The 15,920-nt window shown below is 47.1% G+C and overlaps 1 protein-coding gene across 1 annotated transcript in view; it reads left to right on the top strand.

Moving 5' to 3' along the window:
• LOC120841451 (ATP-binding cassette sub-family C member 2) overlaps nucleotides 1–15,920 on the top strand; it is a 67,842-nt gene that overhangs the window by 15,027 nt on the left and 36,895 nt on the right. The window contains exons 5-8 of the mRNA XM_042286713.1: nucleotides 8,949–9,111; nucleotides 9,606–9,863; nucleotides 11,121–11,324; nucleotides 12,193–12,339. Coding sequence (XP_042142647.1) covers nucleotides 8,949–9,111; nucleotides 9,606–9,863; nucleotides 11,121–11,324; nucleotides 12,193–12,339 — 772 coding nt within the window. The remainder of the gene's footprint in view (nucleotides 1–8,948; nucleotides 9,112–9,605; nucleotides 9,864–11,120; nucleotides 11,325–12,192; nucleotides 12,340–15,920) is intronic.

Below are 15,920 nucleotides of genomic sequence, written 5' to 3' on the forward strand. Positions count from 1 at the left end.
GAAACCCTTGGCCTGCTGCCACACTTTGACGGGAAGCACTTCCGTGTGGAACTTGAAAAAGAAGTCTTTCGATGATGTGGCGACGGGCAAACGTTTTAGACGATTAAATACGTCATTGTCGGTTGGCTGGTTTTTCAAGGGTCTGTAAAGCGGAGGAGTTGCTTACGGTTGCTTTTCAGAAGAAAGTCCCACGAAAAAGTGTTTTGCAGCAGGCGGATTGACTGGGCGATTTCTTTGTAAAAGAAAAGCACTCGAGAAAAGGGTGTAGGGGTAGCAGTGGTGACTTGCCATGCCATAAGTTGCGACGCACCGAGGTGGTGAAATGCAGACAGTATGAAGGGGTCTTGCTGATCTCGGAAGAAGAGGAAACGATGAATGACGAGCTTTAGGCCGACATTGATGAGACCTAAGCCTCCTTTTGCAAGACTTAGAAAGAGGTTTTGACGTCGCATTCGTTCCATGGACGATTTCCATATAAAAACAGCCCAGGAACGCTGAACTTTGTCTGCCGTGGCAGTGGAGAAGGGCATCACTTGCGCAGAATAGAGGATGGCTGGATATGATATGGCGTTGCACAGGTAGCTTCTTGTAAAAAAAGAAATGTGCCGGGATTTCCATGGAAATAGCTTCGCTCCTTGTGCTCCGATGCGTTTCTTCCATAAGGACGCCGCACCTCCACGAAGGTCTAAGTTGGTCCCCAAGTAGGTCGTCACTGATTCTGACCACTGAATACCCATAAACTTAGAAGGTCTGGTTCCCCAGTCTCCGAGCCAGGCACCGCAAGACTTTTTTCGATTCAAAGAAGAACCGGAGTATTTGCTATAGCTCTCTACAAGCTCAAGAGCAATCTGCACTTCTTTCTTAGATGAGCATACAAAGGTAATGTCATCGGCATATGCCAGAAACTTCAGGACGTGTTCGGAAAATTGGAATCCAGCGATCGAAGTATTGTGAAGTACAGTGCGGCAGAGTGGTTCTAAATATAACGAAAACAGAAGGGGCGAAAGCGGGCAGCCCTGCCGTACTGATCTGCGCACAAAAATAGAGGTTCCTACATTCCTATTGATGACGAGTTTCATTGTGATGTCCGTGTAAATTATCGAAATCCATTTCTCAATGTAATCTCCCAGTTCACAGTGTCGTATAAGGGAAAATAGAAACTTCCGGTCGACTCTGTCGAATGCTTTACTTAGGTCTAGCTGAAGCGCAGCTAGGTGTGCATAACCTTGTTCAGCAGCTTCGCACATGATGCGCATCCGGTGAAGGTTGTGTGTGATGGAACGACCTTTGAAGCCGTAGCTCTGGTGGTCTCCAACGATATGACGAAGTCCTATCTCGAGTCGTCGTGCCAGTATTCTTGTAAGAATTTTATAATCCGTACAAAGTAAGCTGATGGGACGAAAATCGGATACTTCTGGTGCTCCCTCATTAGGGGGTTTTTTGGGTATTAATACTACGTGACTTTTCCTCATTGACGGTGGCAGGAGCTCTCGTTTTCTGATGTCTTCAAATACGTGCACGAGAGAAGCGCCAACAATATCCGCAAATGTTTTATAAAATTCAGCACCAATGCCATCAGGACCAGGACTCTTGTTTGTAGGGAGCTCTTTTATCACTCGCTGTATCTCTCTCGGTGTTATGGGAGAGTTTATAATTTCTCTCGCTTCTTCTGGAACCTTAGGGAGTAAGGAGAGCACCTTCTCTGGAATATCCGACAAGGTTTCCGTCCTTGCAAATAGGTCTCCATAAAAGCTTTCAAACGCAGCGCATATATCTGATTGTGTAGATGCTATTGAGTCTTTATGATGAACCGCGGTGATAACATTACGCTTGCGTCGTAGTCTTTCGAATGTGTGAAAAACTTTAGATGGCTGTTCCTCGTGTTCTAGTGTCAGCTCTCGACTTCGAATGAGCGCTCCCCAGTGTCGCTGTTCAATAAGCTGTTGCAATTGTTTTTTTATGTTCTTAATATCTTCGATAAATACGCCTGGGCGTCGTTCTTCTTCAGTGACGAGGGATCGTAAAGCATTTACGAGAGCTAGTTCTTTGGCCTTTTTTCGTGCACTCTCTACAGAGCTTCGGATGACCGCTTGCACTTTCACATAAGATTTGAACGCTTCCCATTTGCAAGCGTCGATTGGCTCACTTTCGGCTAGAACGGTTAGCTCTTTACGAATTTGTTCGCGAAATACCTCATCTTCCAAAATTGTGTTGTTCATCTTCCAAGATTCAATTCCTGAACTACGTGTGGAGCGATCCGTCTGTCTTTTAAACGAGATGGACACTAGCGCATGGTCTGAGAGGTGAGTGGGATTCGCAGTATATTGAATCTTGTCACTGGGGATTTCACCTGAGATGTAAATTCTATCAAGCCGCGCATGAGAAGCACCTTGCCAATGGGTGAATTTGGGATCAAAACATTTTACGTCTTCTGTCGCGTCCTTGAGGTCGAAGTCATGAAGAATGTTTTTCAACTCCACTATGCTTCCATCACTTTTCCATCCAGAAATTGTGCAATCGTTCCGCGACAGTACGCAATTAAAGTCCCCCGCTAAGATAACTTTACTTGGGGTGTCTAAAGTTAAACGTAAGCTTTTGAAAAACGTTAAACGATCCGAAGAGTTGTTTGGTGCGTAGATGGAAACTATTCTGACTAATTCTTCGCCAACCAAAACGTCTATGGCAGCTGTGCGACCATCTGCTGCTAGCTCACAGTCAACGAAACTGCAGTGGCGTGAGGCTTTTCGCAGAAAGATAGCGGTCCCAGCACTTAGGCCAGAGGATGGAGCGTGATAACAATAATATGTATCCTGGAAGTAGGTGACAAGATCAATTTCTTGCTCTCTAGTTGAGATTTTGGTTTCCTGTAGACATATTATATCAATTTTGTGTTGATAAAGAATCTCTTTTAGCCATACCTTACGGCGTTGACTTATAAGGCTGGCTACGTTAAAAGTCCCGATTGTAAAAGCACCATAAGGATCGTCATTCATTGAACGTATTAGGTGATGGAGCAAAGTGAAGCGTCTCTTACTGACTCTTCGGGTCCTCGTGGCCGGACAGGATGGAATCCTGATCGGTGATGGGAGATTTGGGAGATAGAGATTTTGTTCTCCTCTTCCTTCTCCTCTTTGACTCTGCCCGCTCCCATTGAGATGTTGAGGCAGGATCTGTGGTGCACAGAATTTCGTCTCCCTTTCTTTTCCCGAGCATTTCTTTGTCGCTGGTTTCGTCCATTTCGGATGCCTCTTCCTCTGGTTGCATTGACTCTTCAGCTTGGTCTTCAGGAACGAGAGCACTGAAAGAGTTGGTGATGACAATATTGCTCACTGTCTCCTTCGTTGCAGAGCATGACGACGCCGACCTGTCTACGCACTTCTCAGTCCGTGAGGCTGCCTCGACGTAGGCTGTCCTCTTCCTTCTCCTCTTTGACTCTGCCCGCTCCCATTGAGATGTTGAGGCAGGATCTGTGGTGCACAGAATTTCGTCTCCCTTTCTTTTCCCGAGCATTTCTTTGTCGCTGGTTTCGTCCATTTCGGATGCCTCTTCCTCTGGTTGCATTGACTCTTCAGCTTGGTCTTCAGGAACGAGAGCACTGAAAGAGTTGGTGATGACAATATTGCTCACTGTCTCCTTCGTTGCAGAGCATGACGACGCCGACCTGTCTACGCACTTCTCAGTCCGTGAGGCTGCCTCGACGTAGGCTGTCCTGTGAGCGGTGCTGACTTCTGCCGAAACCTCTGTTTGTGCTGTTTCTTCTGCGTCCATCAAGTAGTCTGCAGGAATCTGGAGAGATGCAGTCGTTCGGTTGGCGTACGTTGGGACACAGTCTTCGAGATCATGGCCGAATTTTCGACATGCGCTACACCAGGGAGCACGGCACTGGCCTCGGACGTGTCCGACTTGCCTGCATCGCAGACATTGCGGTGCTCTGCCAGGCACGGAGACAAGGACGGTTGTTCCTAAAATCCTGAGCTGATGCGGCAAGCTGTCCGCAGTCACACCTTCGTTCAATTCAATTGATAGTATTCTTGTGGTCGTTTCCACATCCTCGAAGCCGGAGTAGTGCCACTTGTCTCGAACGATGCTTTTTATTTTTCCAAACGTAGAGAACGCGCTGGCCACGTTTGCATCTGGGACGGTAGTTGGAACCCAGTGCACCTTCATGGACAGCGCAGTCTTGCTCCCGTCTATTATCAAACATGTTTTGTTCTTTACATGGATCTCTCGGAGCTGCAGCAGTCTTTCTTTTTCCTTGGCAGAACGCACTGTGAGCAGCCACACATGATTGTACTGGTAGGCCCCAAGCGAAGCTAGCTCATTTGGGTTGATGATTTTCTTCAAAGCAGGACCGAAATCGTCGATGCGGTATGGCCGGGCTGATGGGTCCCCATGAAGAATCAGTGAATTTTCGAGCAGCTTACCGTTGGGAAGGGGTGGCAGTAAAATCTTGTATTCCGTTGTACTTGGTGCAGAGGGGGCAGAAGCAGAAATAGTTTCAGAATATTCCCGGCTAGGCTTAGCCGTTGAGATTTCCTTTACGGAGCCCATTTCCAACGCGGCCATTCAGCTCGTCGTCTTCTTCGAACTCCCCCGCTATGCTACGCCCCGTTGGAGAAACTTGATTTGACTATTCGTTTTATACAAAATGCTTTGGCTGCAAATGCAGTTAAGCCGTCAGCATGTTATGCAAAGCACTCGTACATCACTCGCCGTACTTCAGTTCTACTCACCTGCCATGTAGAGTACTTTCGCGTCGTAGAACGATCCTTTTGTTCGCGCATCACCGGCCCAGTAGACCTGGTACACCCTGTCGTCTTCAACTACACCGCTCAAGTCCCTTACATCGTCGGAACTCACAACAGGCTGGGTCTTGTCGAGTAGAAATTCTACTAAAACATAAGACATTGTAGAGCCCGGGCAGGATCGACAGGTTAAAGCAAGCGGGCAAACAAACCGAGTCGGGAGCGATCGTTCATGAAAGCTCGGCGAAGCCTCTGTGGGCGAAGCGAAGTCGGCGAAGTGCGAAGTGTCGTGTTCGGCGCTTCCGCGGCCTTCTGATCAAGGTTGTCGGTCGGTTGCGTGTCATATCGTATTCATAGATTTGACGAAATAGTGGTATCCTAACGAACTTTACGTCCTTTGACCGTACGTCTGTCTGCAAGTCAAAGCTTTCTGACGTACAGTCAGAGACAATCGATGTACAGTCAGAATCACCACCAAGACATCCTGATGGCATTTCGCGGCGGCCGACTGCCACCAGGAAACCATCAGAAAGCCGACAAGCGGGGTCTGACTGGAGTTTGACTGTCGGTCAGAGTAACTTGTTGGCCAATCAGACATGCTTGACGTACAGTCAGGCACAGTCAGCGGTCCACTAGAAAACATTGACTGCCAAGCAGGGTTACATTGATGGATTTTTCCTTCGGGTCGGTCAACGAGGTATCAAGAAGATTTAAAATGTCGAACTAAATCTGCTGAAGCTCGTTGATCACCTCTCGAGCCGGCTTTTGGGTTGCATCAAGTAAAGAAGGCATGTCCGAGCTTGGTGGTTTGTGAGCGGCTTGCAAGAACGTCTTCCAAATATGAGCGAAATAGCCCGACAGCCTTCAAATTTACCAGTGATTTTTCAGTTGCCGTGTAATCTAATTCGGACTTGCTGAGCGTATATAGCTGAAGTAGCCCACCACACGAAGTTGTGCATGAGAGCGGTCTTTCGAATTGAGCTGGAAGAGCAGTTCTCCTGTTGAATGATGTGAGGATCAGCGTTAGCTCGTACGGGAGCGTGTCTGGCAAATTGAGGATTGGGTCTGATGAAATGGCCGGCTTGAACCATGTCACGGGATGCTTGCTCATACTCCTCCGTCCAGTCAAAATTCGCGCCCTTCTGTGTGATTCTTGATACATTTTTCTTCAAAGCGGAGTCATTCAATAAACGTTCGAAAGTGTCCGGCAAGACTATAAGGAGCACACGGAAAGAATGTACGTCATTTGGCTTAACCACTTGTGAAATGCGTGTCACAGACTCTTCCTTTGTACTCTTTGTAGTGACTGCAAATATGCGGCCGAGAAATAGCTCCTGGGGCAGAATGAACTCGCTCTTCTCAAAATTAATTTTTAGTTTTGTGGAGCTAAATGTTGTCAAGGCTTGTAATATATCCTGTTGGGGTTCCATCTCTGTTTCGGAATAAACGATGATGTCGTGTGGACGTTTCTCAAAACTCCAAGGTACAGACTTAAGACCTGCTTCATCATAGTCTGAAACCACGCGGGAGAGGTCTTCCAGCTGAAGAGGAGGCGGTTGTACTTATACAGCTCCAAAGGGGATGTAAACGCTGTGTATATTTTGGTTACTTCTTGGAGAGAAACCTGTCAATATCCCTTGAAGAAATTAATCCATGAAAAGTGACGGCACCCTCCTGTTTTATCCATGACGGTTTAGATTCGTGGCATGAAGAACCGAGTTAGAACCGTCTGCTTGTTTAAAGCACGGTAGTCCGGTGCAGTTTCTGAAGGCTTCATCTTTGGGTGCAATGGTGGTAGGTGACGTAAACATAGACACAGAAGGTCGGATGATGTCCACATAAAGCATGTTTTGACGCTCCTGTTTCAGCCAAGCCTTCTTTCTGGTCGTGTTGCAGGGATATTTCGCATTACTGTCTTGTCACTGATATTAAAGGGCACCGTGAGTTCTGTAGAAGCTGGAGGGTAGGGGCCAACGCCGGACAATCCGCCTTTTTTCAAATATGTGCTGCCATTAAGACACGTAACTGGTTTCGAGGCTGTTCGACACCCAAAACGTCCGCTACAACCTGTTTGCCCATTGAGCCGCTCTAACCTAGAAACGGCTCCCCAAACTTCGCATCTGTCCTCATCGTAGGTTGTCTTCGGTCCCGAAGTTGATACAAAGAAACCATCTTCTCTTTCTGCTCGGCCCGAAGGAAGAGAGAGAGAGGGTACCGAATTCATTTACTCTTAAGCCGATGTTTTCCAAAAGGTCCATTCAGGATGCAACTTAGGAATATCATCAGCGGAAGTAATAAGCTCTAACGGAGCGCCTATGTGCTTGTCGGCAGCAGATCTGTGATCGGCCGTTTTCTCGACTGTGACTTGATTGTCCCAGGAGATGTTCATTTTCAACCGTTTTATGACTTGCTGGGATAGTAGAAACAGTCTACTCCACTAATAACCATACCCACAATTTCAATACTTGGACCCTCGAACGTTAACTGTTGTTCATTCTTCATATAATTTTTTTTGCCGTCATAACTCTGACTTTGAATTTGCTTGTCCATATAGTTTCTCGACAGTATAGTTTCTCAGAGTGTTTGTTTGGCCCTTTTTAATTATTGATAATGAAGCGCCGCTATCGACTAGGGCACGCGCCTCACGTCCATTAATATCAATGGTGATCTGTAAGAGGCTTGAAGACAAGTACACAGTCTTATTTTGTATCTTTGGGTGAAAATAAAAACCCTCTTTTATTCGTTTTATTTTTTTTATTTTTGTTTTTCGGAACCTTGCTGTTGCTTCTCGACATCCGTAAAGTATGCCGCCTGGTTCCGGTTGAGGTTATAGTCTGGCGTAAAGTTCCATGACTGTTCCTGCGGAAGCCATTCTTGACGCTGTCGCTCAATGTCGTATGCTGTGTTACTTCGCGGGGTTGAATATTTAAACACCGCCTACACTGCACCGCCTATGAGGCTGGAGTTAGCCTCATAGGCGTTGCAGCTCGAGGGAGGAAGTTTCTCTCCACGCTGTTGCTGGAGATGTCTTGGAGGTTCTGAATCAAGTGTTACACCGATGTGAGATTGCAAGCTTGCACTTGCTTCTGAATTTCGCGTGGAAGTCCATGAAATATCAGGGATACCGCCGCCGACTCCGGTACTTTGGGTACGGGAAGTTGAAGCAGGCTTCGCTGCTCACAAAATACTCAAGGAGCAAGCCAGTTTTGAACTTGTAAAAGATGGCTCGATCCCATCGGTTTTGTTGAGTTGCTCTCGAAGTGGGCGAGGAAACTTGCCTTCCAATCACTTCAGCTTGCGTTCAGCTGATCCAGAAGGCGAATTTCGTATCACCTCTTTGCGATGTCGGTCAAGAAGATATGCGCATGTTCTCGGTGCTGTCTTGTTTGAACTTTTAGACTTTTTTTTTATAGGAGGCGTATTCATAAAAGCCAATCCATCCTTCTGGAATTGACGAATGACCATCAAGCAGGTCTGAGTTTACCATCTCAAAGCAACAATGGCTCGCATCAGCTCATTTCGCTGTATTATTTTGCTCTTTTTTTTATTATTTGCAGGGCTCATCGCGTGTTTGAGGTCTCATCGGATACTCTCCGGCATGGCCATAGCACCATATCTCCAATAATTGAATGTTGTTTACCTTCACGAATCTTGAGTTAAGAAGTTCCACGGTCGACTTCTTCGCCTTATGTTTGACCAGCTGGACCAAGTGTGTCGTGCTGACGAGTCGCGAAAAATCCGTCATGATATCGTCATCAGCATTGTAGCTCGAAAACACTAGTTCTTCGTGAGAACTGGGATCTATGTGAAAAGTTACCCATATTTTATTGATCCTGTCGGCTGCGCAAAATCTGTTGAAGTCTACAAATTATTACAAAATATCTTAATTATTCACTCGATTATTCTACTTCCTTTTTCGTTATCGTGGTCTTTTTCTTTCTTTTGGTTTCTTGGTCGTGTTTGTCCGTTCGAGTCACTTCAGCCTTATCGAACATTTTGTTTCGGTGGACATTTTGCCACGCGTATCGCGTGACCTATTGAACATTTTGTCTCTTCGGAAAGTTTCACTCGATGCGCATTTTGACATTTTATCTCTTTGGACATTTTGTCTCCCTGGAAGCTTTGATTCGGCGGACATTTAGTTTTTTTGCAAATTTTGACAACAAGCGCAAGCCTATACGTGAGTGCCCCGCGCTTTTCCAGGCAGGTGATTGACAGCTGCGACGACACAGAGCGGATCGTGTCGGCCTTCTTATTCCTGGTGGCAAGCGGCGCGGAATGCCTGCTCAGCGCTTACCAGAACGAGCTGTCCGCCATCTGCGGCTGCCGTTTGCGCGCTGTTCTGCAGGGATCCATATTTAAGAAGGTGAGGCCCGAAGGGTGACCAGCTGGTGTATACACGCGAGGGCATACTCTAAGACCTCTGGAGCGTCTGCTTTCCCGCAAGGCCTTTGGGGCGCTAAATTCCGTCTCAACGTAAACCCGCGGTCATACAGCTAATTTATGATACAAAATACAGCCTGTGGACACTGTCTGAGACATATTACTTTCTTGCACGAGGTCCAGTTAAATTAATAATGATAAAAAAAAAAATGTCTTCGGAGATGTTCGAAACGTGCATATCTATGAAGAAATCATGCATAAAACATGTTTACGGCGCTTAAAACATGCTTGAGGCAAAACGTGCTCGAGGCAGGTAACGATGTCCTCGTGGGTCTGCAAAGAACACCCTGTCTCGTGTATGATGTACGAGCACAGCTTAACTGCGGCCCTATAGAGTGACGGCGAGCCAGACACGTCTCGCAGTCGTTGACCTCTCTCGGGCAACATGGTGTTTGACGTCCTCTTTCAACTTTGCAGATGACGCTGCTGTCCCCCTCTGCGAGAGCGGCCATCTCGACGGGTCAGGTGCTGTCCATACTCGGTGTGGACTGCTACCAGCTCGCCATGAGCATCTTCAATTTCCCGTACCCGGTCTGCGGCCTTCTGTGCATGCCAATCATGCTCTACCTGTTGGCGTGCAGAGTGGGCGCCGCAACACCCCTCTGCTGTGCCGGCTACCTGCTCTTCGTGTTTCTTCTTCCCATCCCGATATCGAGGATGCAGAATTTCCTCTGGGTAAGTGAACAAGGCTCGCCTACAGCGCCACATCTCTACTTTTTCTTTTATTAGTTTTGCGAAGCGATTGATTATGGGAAGTGGTCACTAGGGTTGTGCGAATAGTGCTTCGAACCGAATAGCGCTGCGTCATTCATAGCCTTGATAGTGTAAGGGAAAACTAAGACGACCGGTTCATCCAACGAGGCAGAAGCTAGGGATGACGCTGTGATATTCGATTCGAACCACTATTTACACAACTCAGTGAGTATGTTCCGTTTTACTTTGAGGTCGACCTCAGCCGACGAGCCAGTCAGGCAGCGCCAAAAGTGCGTCGCTACGACGCTCGTTGTTTTTTTTGGGGTGTGAAATATCATCGGCTGAACCAATCGCGCAATTAAGGAAGCGCAGTGTCATGGTTAATTCACTGTGCATGATTGGTTTGGTCGGTGAGTGCAAACACACAAAGACAATGAGGCCCGTGACGTTGTCTTTTGGCGCCGCTTGATTGGCTCTGTCGGGTTGTGGCGTCAGCTGCGGTAGGACCTGAAGTTAAGCGAAGTATAACGCCGAATCGTATGGTACCCCGAATCATCACCTCGCATTACGATAGCCAGCCGGCACCAGCCAGGCAGCGCCAGCAAAATGAGAGCCCACGGTTATACCATGTCTCGTTGTAACTTGGCAAAGGGTGGACGATAAGCCCAAATTGCGTGCCGACGGCTTCGATATGCGCTACGAATACGAGCGCAACGCGCACATATTGAAACATGACGCAGCGAAAAGTCTGATACTTCTTCGCAGTAAAAACGCACTCCGGTGTTACGCAGTCACGCTCCGATTGGCCGACCACGGCCTTAGCTTCCGCCGTACTGGCATGTTATGCGATCACAGCTTCCTGGCCCACCCAGTATTTCTCAAACTCCCCACAAGATCCGCTTCTCGTCGTTCGACGGGCCACTGTTTTTTTGGGGGGACGGCGGCTGTGGTTACTAGAGTTACACAGGTTCTGAAGAACTGCGTACCATTTTTAACACAATCAGTTTTGCCACCCATGCCTATGGGAATAGCTTAACGGAGTCCCGTCACGAAGACGCGTATGAATACCCGTCACAGAGAACCGTCCCTAAGAACTGTAACGTCACATGACACCGTGACGTCGGCATGGCACCATTATGACGTTGTCATGACGGTACGATGGTGTAGTATTATCACGTGGCGTCACAGTCGTTTGTGACGGTTTCTCGATTTCAGCACTCCATTTCCTTTTACTAATAGTTCCGCCAGATGAGAGCGCGCGACGAGCGCCTCAAGCAGACCTCGGACCTGCTGTCTTCCGTGCGCCTGGTCAAGATGTACGCCTGGGAAGACGCCTACAAGGACAAGCTGCTCCGTGCCAGAGACGTGGAGATGAAGCCGCTTTTCTGGGTCAACGTGCTAGATGGGCTGATAGACTCCATCTACAGCGCTTCCAGCTCTGTGGTACGTAACGCTCGTTCGACACGTCTATTAATGACCAGGCAATAGCAGACCTGTGCGTAACGCGTCAACCCATTTACTTTTTTCAGTAACGAAACAACGACCTAGTTACTTTTCAAAAGAAGTAACGAGTAACGAATAACGATATTTAGTTACTTCTGGAGAGGAACGTGTATGATACAAGTACCTAACCTAGTTCTCGCCCCGGCTCATGCATGTAATCGGCACAAGAAAAACCCTAGATAAACCATAAAAAGATGTGCACAAGCTTGGTCAGTATAGACCAGGGCTGTACAAATGACGGCTTCTGAGCCTCCTGCGGTTCTCCAAGAGCCCACGTAGAGCTTTCAAATTCCTGGTAAACTTACCCCTGCAGGATCAAAACAAAAGAGGTAAAAAAAGCAGCTTCCGTTTTGTCAACTTTGTGCCATCAGACGTACATCGGACAAGGTCACGGATCAAACAAACTCCCTAAAAGTGTGATTAGCTCGGATTCATCAACCATTTCAACGACGCGCCTCATAAGCACTTATTAACAATATGTTGCCTGCCTTTCATTGTTATGTTTTGTTTTGTGTCTTTTCTGGTTTATGTTTGCCTGCCTTACCCTTTATACGTGAACCCTGTCTGTATAGACAAATAGTTAAATAAACGCGCTTGAAGTCACGCTCTTCCTAGAGAATTCTATTCGTCGAATTAAAACACGCGCGCATACGCGAAGAAGTGAGGTACACGTGCCGTCCTCCTTGCCCTTTCACGCGCATGCGCAATGAAGAAGAATGCCATGCAAGGAACCGGGAAGTTGGCTTGAGTCCATCTGTGGAGTGTACGCTGCGATGAAGTTAATTAAATGCGATTTTGACATTCGCAGCTGATCATCATATTCTTCGGAACCTTGGCCATCTTCAACCCTGGAGTAATGCTCCCGTCTTCCGTCGTGTTCAGTTGCGTCTACATGATTTTTATAACGGATGTCCCCATGACGCAAACGTCCATGGCCTTGCGAGTGAGGAGTCAGGTAAGGGTTTAGCTTAATTGCGTCACAATCTTAAAGTAAAGAAAGCAAATATCTTAATCGTTGCGTAAATAAAAAAATATCTGGAACGAAGTTCTGGATCTCATTAGCGCTTAGATATTTCGCCATCGCCCTCGCATGGTTTCCACCCGTCACGTCACGGCCAGGATCTGCCTCGCTGTGATGTCGCGAGTTGTCATCCTGGCTACTTCCATTTTTTTCCACGACAAGTTTGATAGTGTGTGTAAAAAGCACGGCATAAACTAGGGGGCGTCGCGTTCTCAGACTAACACCTTCGAACTTGGCGATCAATCAATTCTCTTATGGCCATCGTTTGACCAATCGCGAAAAGCGGAACAAATATATCGGCGGTTTTTAGTCTCGCACATTGCTAATAGAGAGATTCCTCACGTTGTGGTGGCATTGCCGCCACACTATATGTAGTAAGCCGTAAATCAGTTATTGCCGTCACTGATAGATTGAGAACTATAGGGAAATTCTTCCGTTATCTGCCACTTTCTGGTGGATCGAGGGTCCACCAATGATGACGTCATGTGCAGGCCTTGCTTTCTATACTCGTTTTCATCTCAAGCACCATAGTAAAAAAAAAGTCCGGCTCGTCGCGGAGCCTTACGAATTTCCCCCTTTATGCGGAGAATTAAAATATATATCCAGGAGCATTTTAAATTAGATACATGATATCTTATCAAGACGTACACGCTTCAAACGCCGAAAAGCATCGTTTCTTCCACCGACAACCAACTCTTGTAGGAACTACTTCGCGCCGCGTATGAGCGATGCGCAAAACGTCCTTTTTTTGTTTTGTTTGGGGTGAAAACTAGTGTAAGGTTGTATTGGCTGGAGGTCGGATATACGAAAGATACGTCCCGCCGTACTTATCCTCCCAATGACTAGAGTTACAAAAAAAATTATATAAATGGACAATAAAACCCTTTTCAAAAGTCCGCGCCATCACCTGTCTGCCATTGCTTGACCGCGTGCTCTGAGCATGCACTGGACACTAGGGTTGCGACAGCGTTCGGCGTGGACTCAGATCCAGCAACGTTACTAAAACACTCAGTTGGGAAACTCGCCGTCGAAACCTGGGCCGCTGGCGTCCACCGAGACCGAGCTGAATGCGACAACAGCGCCACTCTTTTTCCTTTGTCTGTACTATGGTCACCTCGAGCTTTTTGCAAGCCTGTTTTTTGCGTAAAAACAAACGGAAAATACTCTTTTTGTATGAAATTTATTGGAGTTTAGTACCAAATGATGGGCGCGTGATGTTTTATCATCTTTAGTTCGCAAGGTTTTGCGGAACAATTAATATTGTTTTTATAAAACCATGCCTCAGCGGGCCTTTCAGATAGCGCGTCCCGACCTAGGTGCATTTTAACTTCAGTAGTTCAACGCGGCGCGTCCGCCGGGGAGACGGGGATTCACCCCTGTCAAAGCCAAAAATAGAAGTCACGTACAGTTTCTCGAGTGGCCGCTGCGGGAGAAATGGTGGCGTTGTGTTCGTCATTAGCTCGGTGCTCGGAGACAGATTGGGGCCATATTTTTAGGGCTGTCTCTATGGGAGTTTCCCAACTGAGTGTTTTAGTAACGTTGGATCCAGTCACACGCCACGTGTCCAAGCAATGGCGGCCGCCAATGTTGCTCGATGTACTTTTGAAAAAGAGCGTAGGTACACGACAGCTTGTCATCTAGTACTTACCAGGATCGCCCTGTTCGAAGCTAAATTCGTCAGAAAAGTAGCGTGTTGGCACCGAAGCGTCCAGTGTGTTAGTTAGAGGAATCAGCGGAAGCATCGTAGTCTTTAGTTTCTCTAACCTAAGTTCAGCACACAAAAAAAAGTGTTTTTCTAAACGTGTTAAACAGAAAGCTATATCATTTTTTTCTTATATTATGCACCATAGTTATTGTTGGAGAACGCGTCTCGGGTTCTTAAAAATATTGGCAGTGACCTTTATCTCCAATGTCAGATAATTCATAAAATGCAGTATTTAAGGTGCTAGCGTTTAAAAATGTTTAGTAAACATTGAACCGTCGTTTTGGGGTGTGAAGGAAACATTTTTTTTTTTTTTTTTTTCAATTGTTCCGGAACATTGAGCGGGAAAACTGGTTTCATAGGCCTCGTGGCTTCGATTTCCCCTTTTACTTTAGCGAGGAAACTGAATTGATGTTAGGTCTCTTGACGTCAGGTCAGGCGATATCAATTTCCCCGCCGACTTTGGCGGGAAAACTTATTTTGTGTATAGATAACGTGACGTCACGTCACGTGACATCAATTGATGTCATGTGTCCTAAACACCCATAATTCTTTTTCCGGGAAATTTGTTTTGCGAGAAAGGCACGTAAAAACGGACAAAATTGAGATATTCCGTTAAAAAAAGACTTCATGCTTTAAAGTAACGAAACGCACTGGCCTTTGTAAATCGGTCACAGCTGAAAAAAAAAAAAAAAAACAACGTATAGTATTATCTAACAAATATCTGCAGTAAAGGCAAAGGCCCGGGCGCGTGAACCTAGCTCAGCAGTGTGCTTTTGTTTGTACGAGAGCTGGTGCATCAGAGGCACTTTCAAGAGCCACGCGCTCGTGCACATGTCTTTGTCTCAACTGCGGATGTTTGCGAGAGGGGTGTATGTACCCACTGGCTGCATTTACATGGATGCGACAGTAGCGCGTCCAATCGAGATTTGACTGTTTTGATTCGTAGCAGTTCGGTAGAAGAGGAATAAGTGAAGAGTCAGACTGCGTGCGAATGGTCCCTGCTCGATTTGATGCGCCACGGTCGCCTCCAGGTAAAGGCAGCCGCTGACAGCATTAGAAACGCGGGGCGTATCGAGTTTCGAGCTTCTTATTAGCGCTCAGCGGCCAATGAAATTGTGGCAGAAACCGATAGTAAGCCAGAAGAACGAATCACAAAGCAAGACGCGTGAGCGCAATAAGTCATGAATGCTCAGTCTCTCCAGTGACTATGTGGAGCGCAAGATCGTCTGCATTTTGCGCGGGGGTTGCTGTTACATCGGAACGCTTTGATCGGCTCCGTATGGAAGGACAGTGGGTAGACCTCGAGGCAGCTGTAGTATTAAGATCTACCCACTATCCTTCCCATCACAGCCAATAAGAGATCGACGTTCTGACGTCACCGCAATCCGTACGCAAGTAGCAGACGAACTTGCCCGCCGTATAGCCATTGGCAACAATTCAGAAACGGAAATGAACTTGCGCCACTTGTTAGGCTAGAGGGCGCAAGCTGCCGCCCGTTACAAAGGGTATAGCCATTGCCACGCATCCATCCAACGAAAAAAAAAAAACGCAAACGTAATAGTCACGCCTTGCCTTTTGCTAAGCAGTCGCCGACTACACTCCTGCGTCGAACTAAGGCTCCCGTGAACTTTGTTTTTGCTCATATTGGGCATTAGTGTCGGTTGTCCGTTACCCCGTTTCACAAGCCGGACTGCGGCCAACGCTACGATTCGAAGCAGCCAATCAGGCATGCGTCAAAACTGCATCGTCAAAAGCGCTCTTTGTCTTTGTGAATGCGAACGCGGCGCGACTCCGCGCTTTGTTTATGCGT

Source organism: Ixodes scapularis, unplaced genomic scaffold, assembly GCF_016920785.2.
Source record: "Ixodes scapularis isolate PalLabHiFi unplaced genomic scaffold, ASM1692078v2 PGA_scaffold8__174_contigs__length_109621045, whole genome shotgun sequence".
Taxonomy (NCBI): Eukaryota; Metazoa; Arthropoda; class Arachnida; order Ixodida; family Ixodidae; genus Ixodes; species Ixodes scapularis.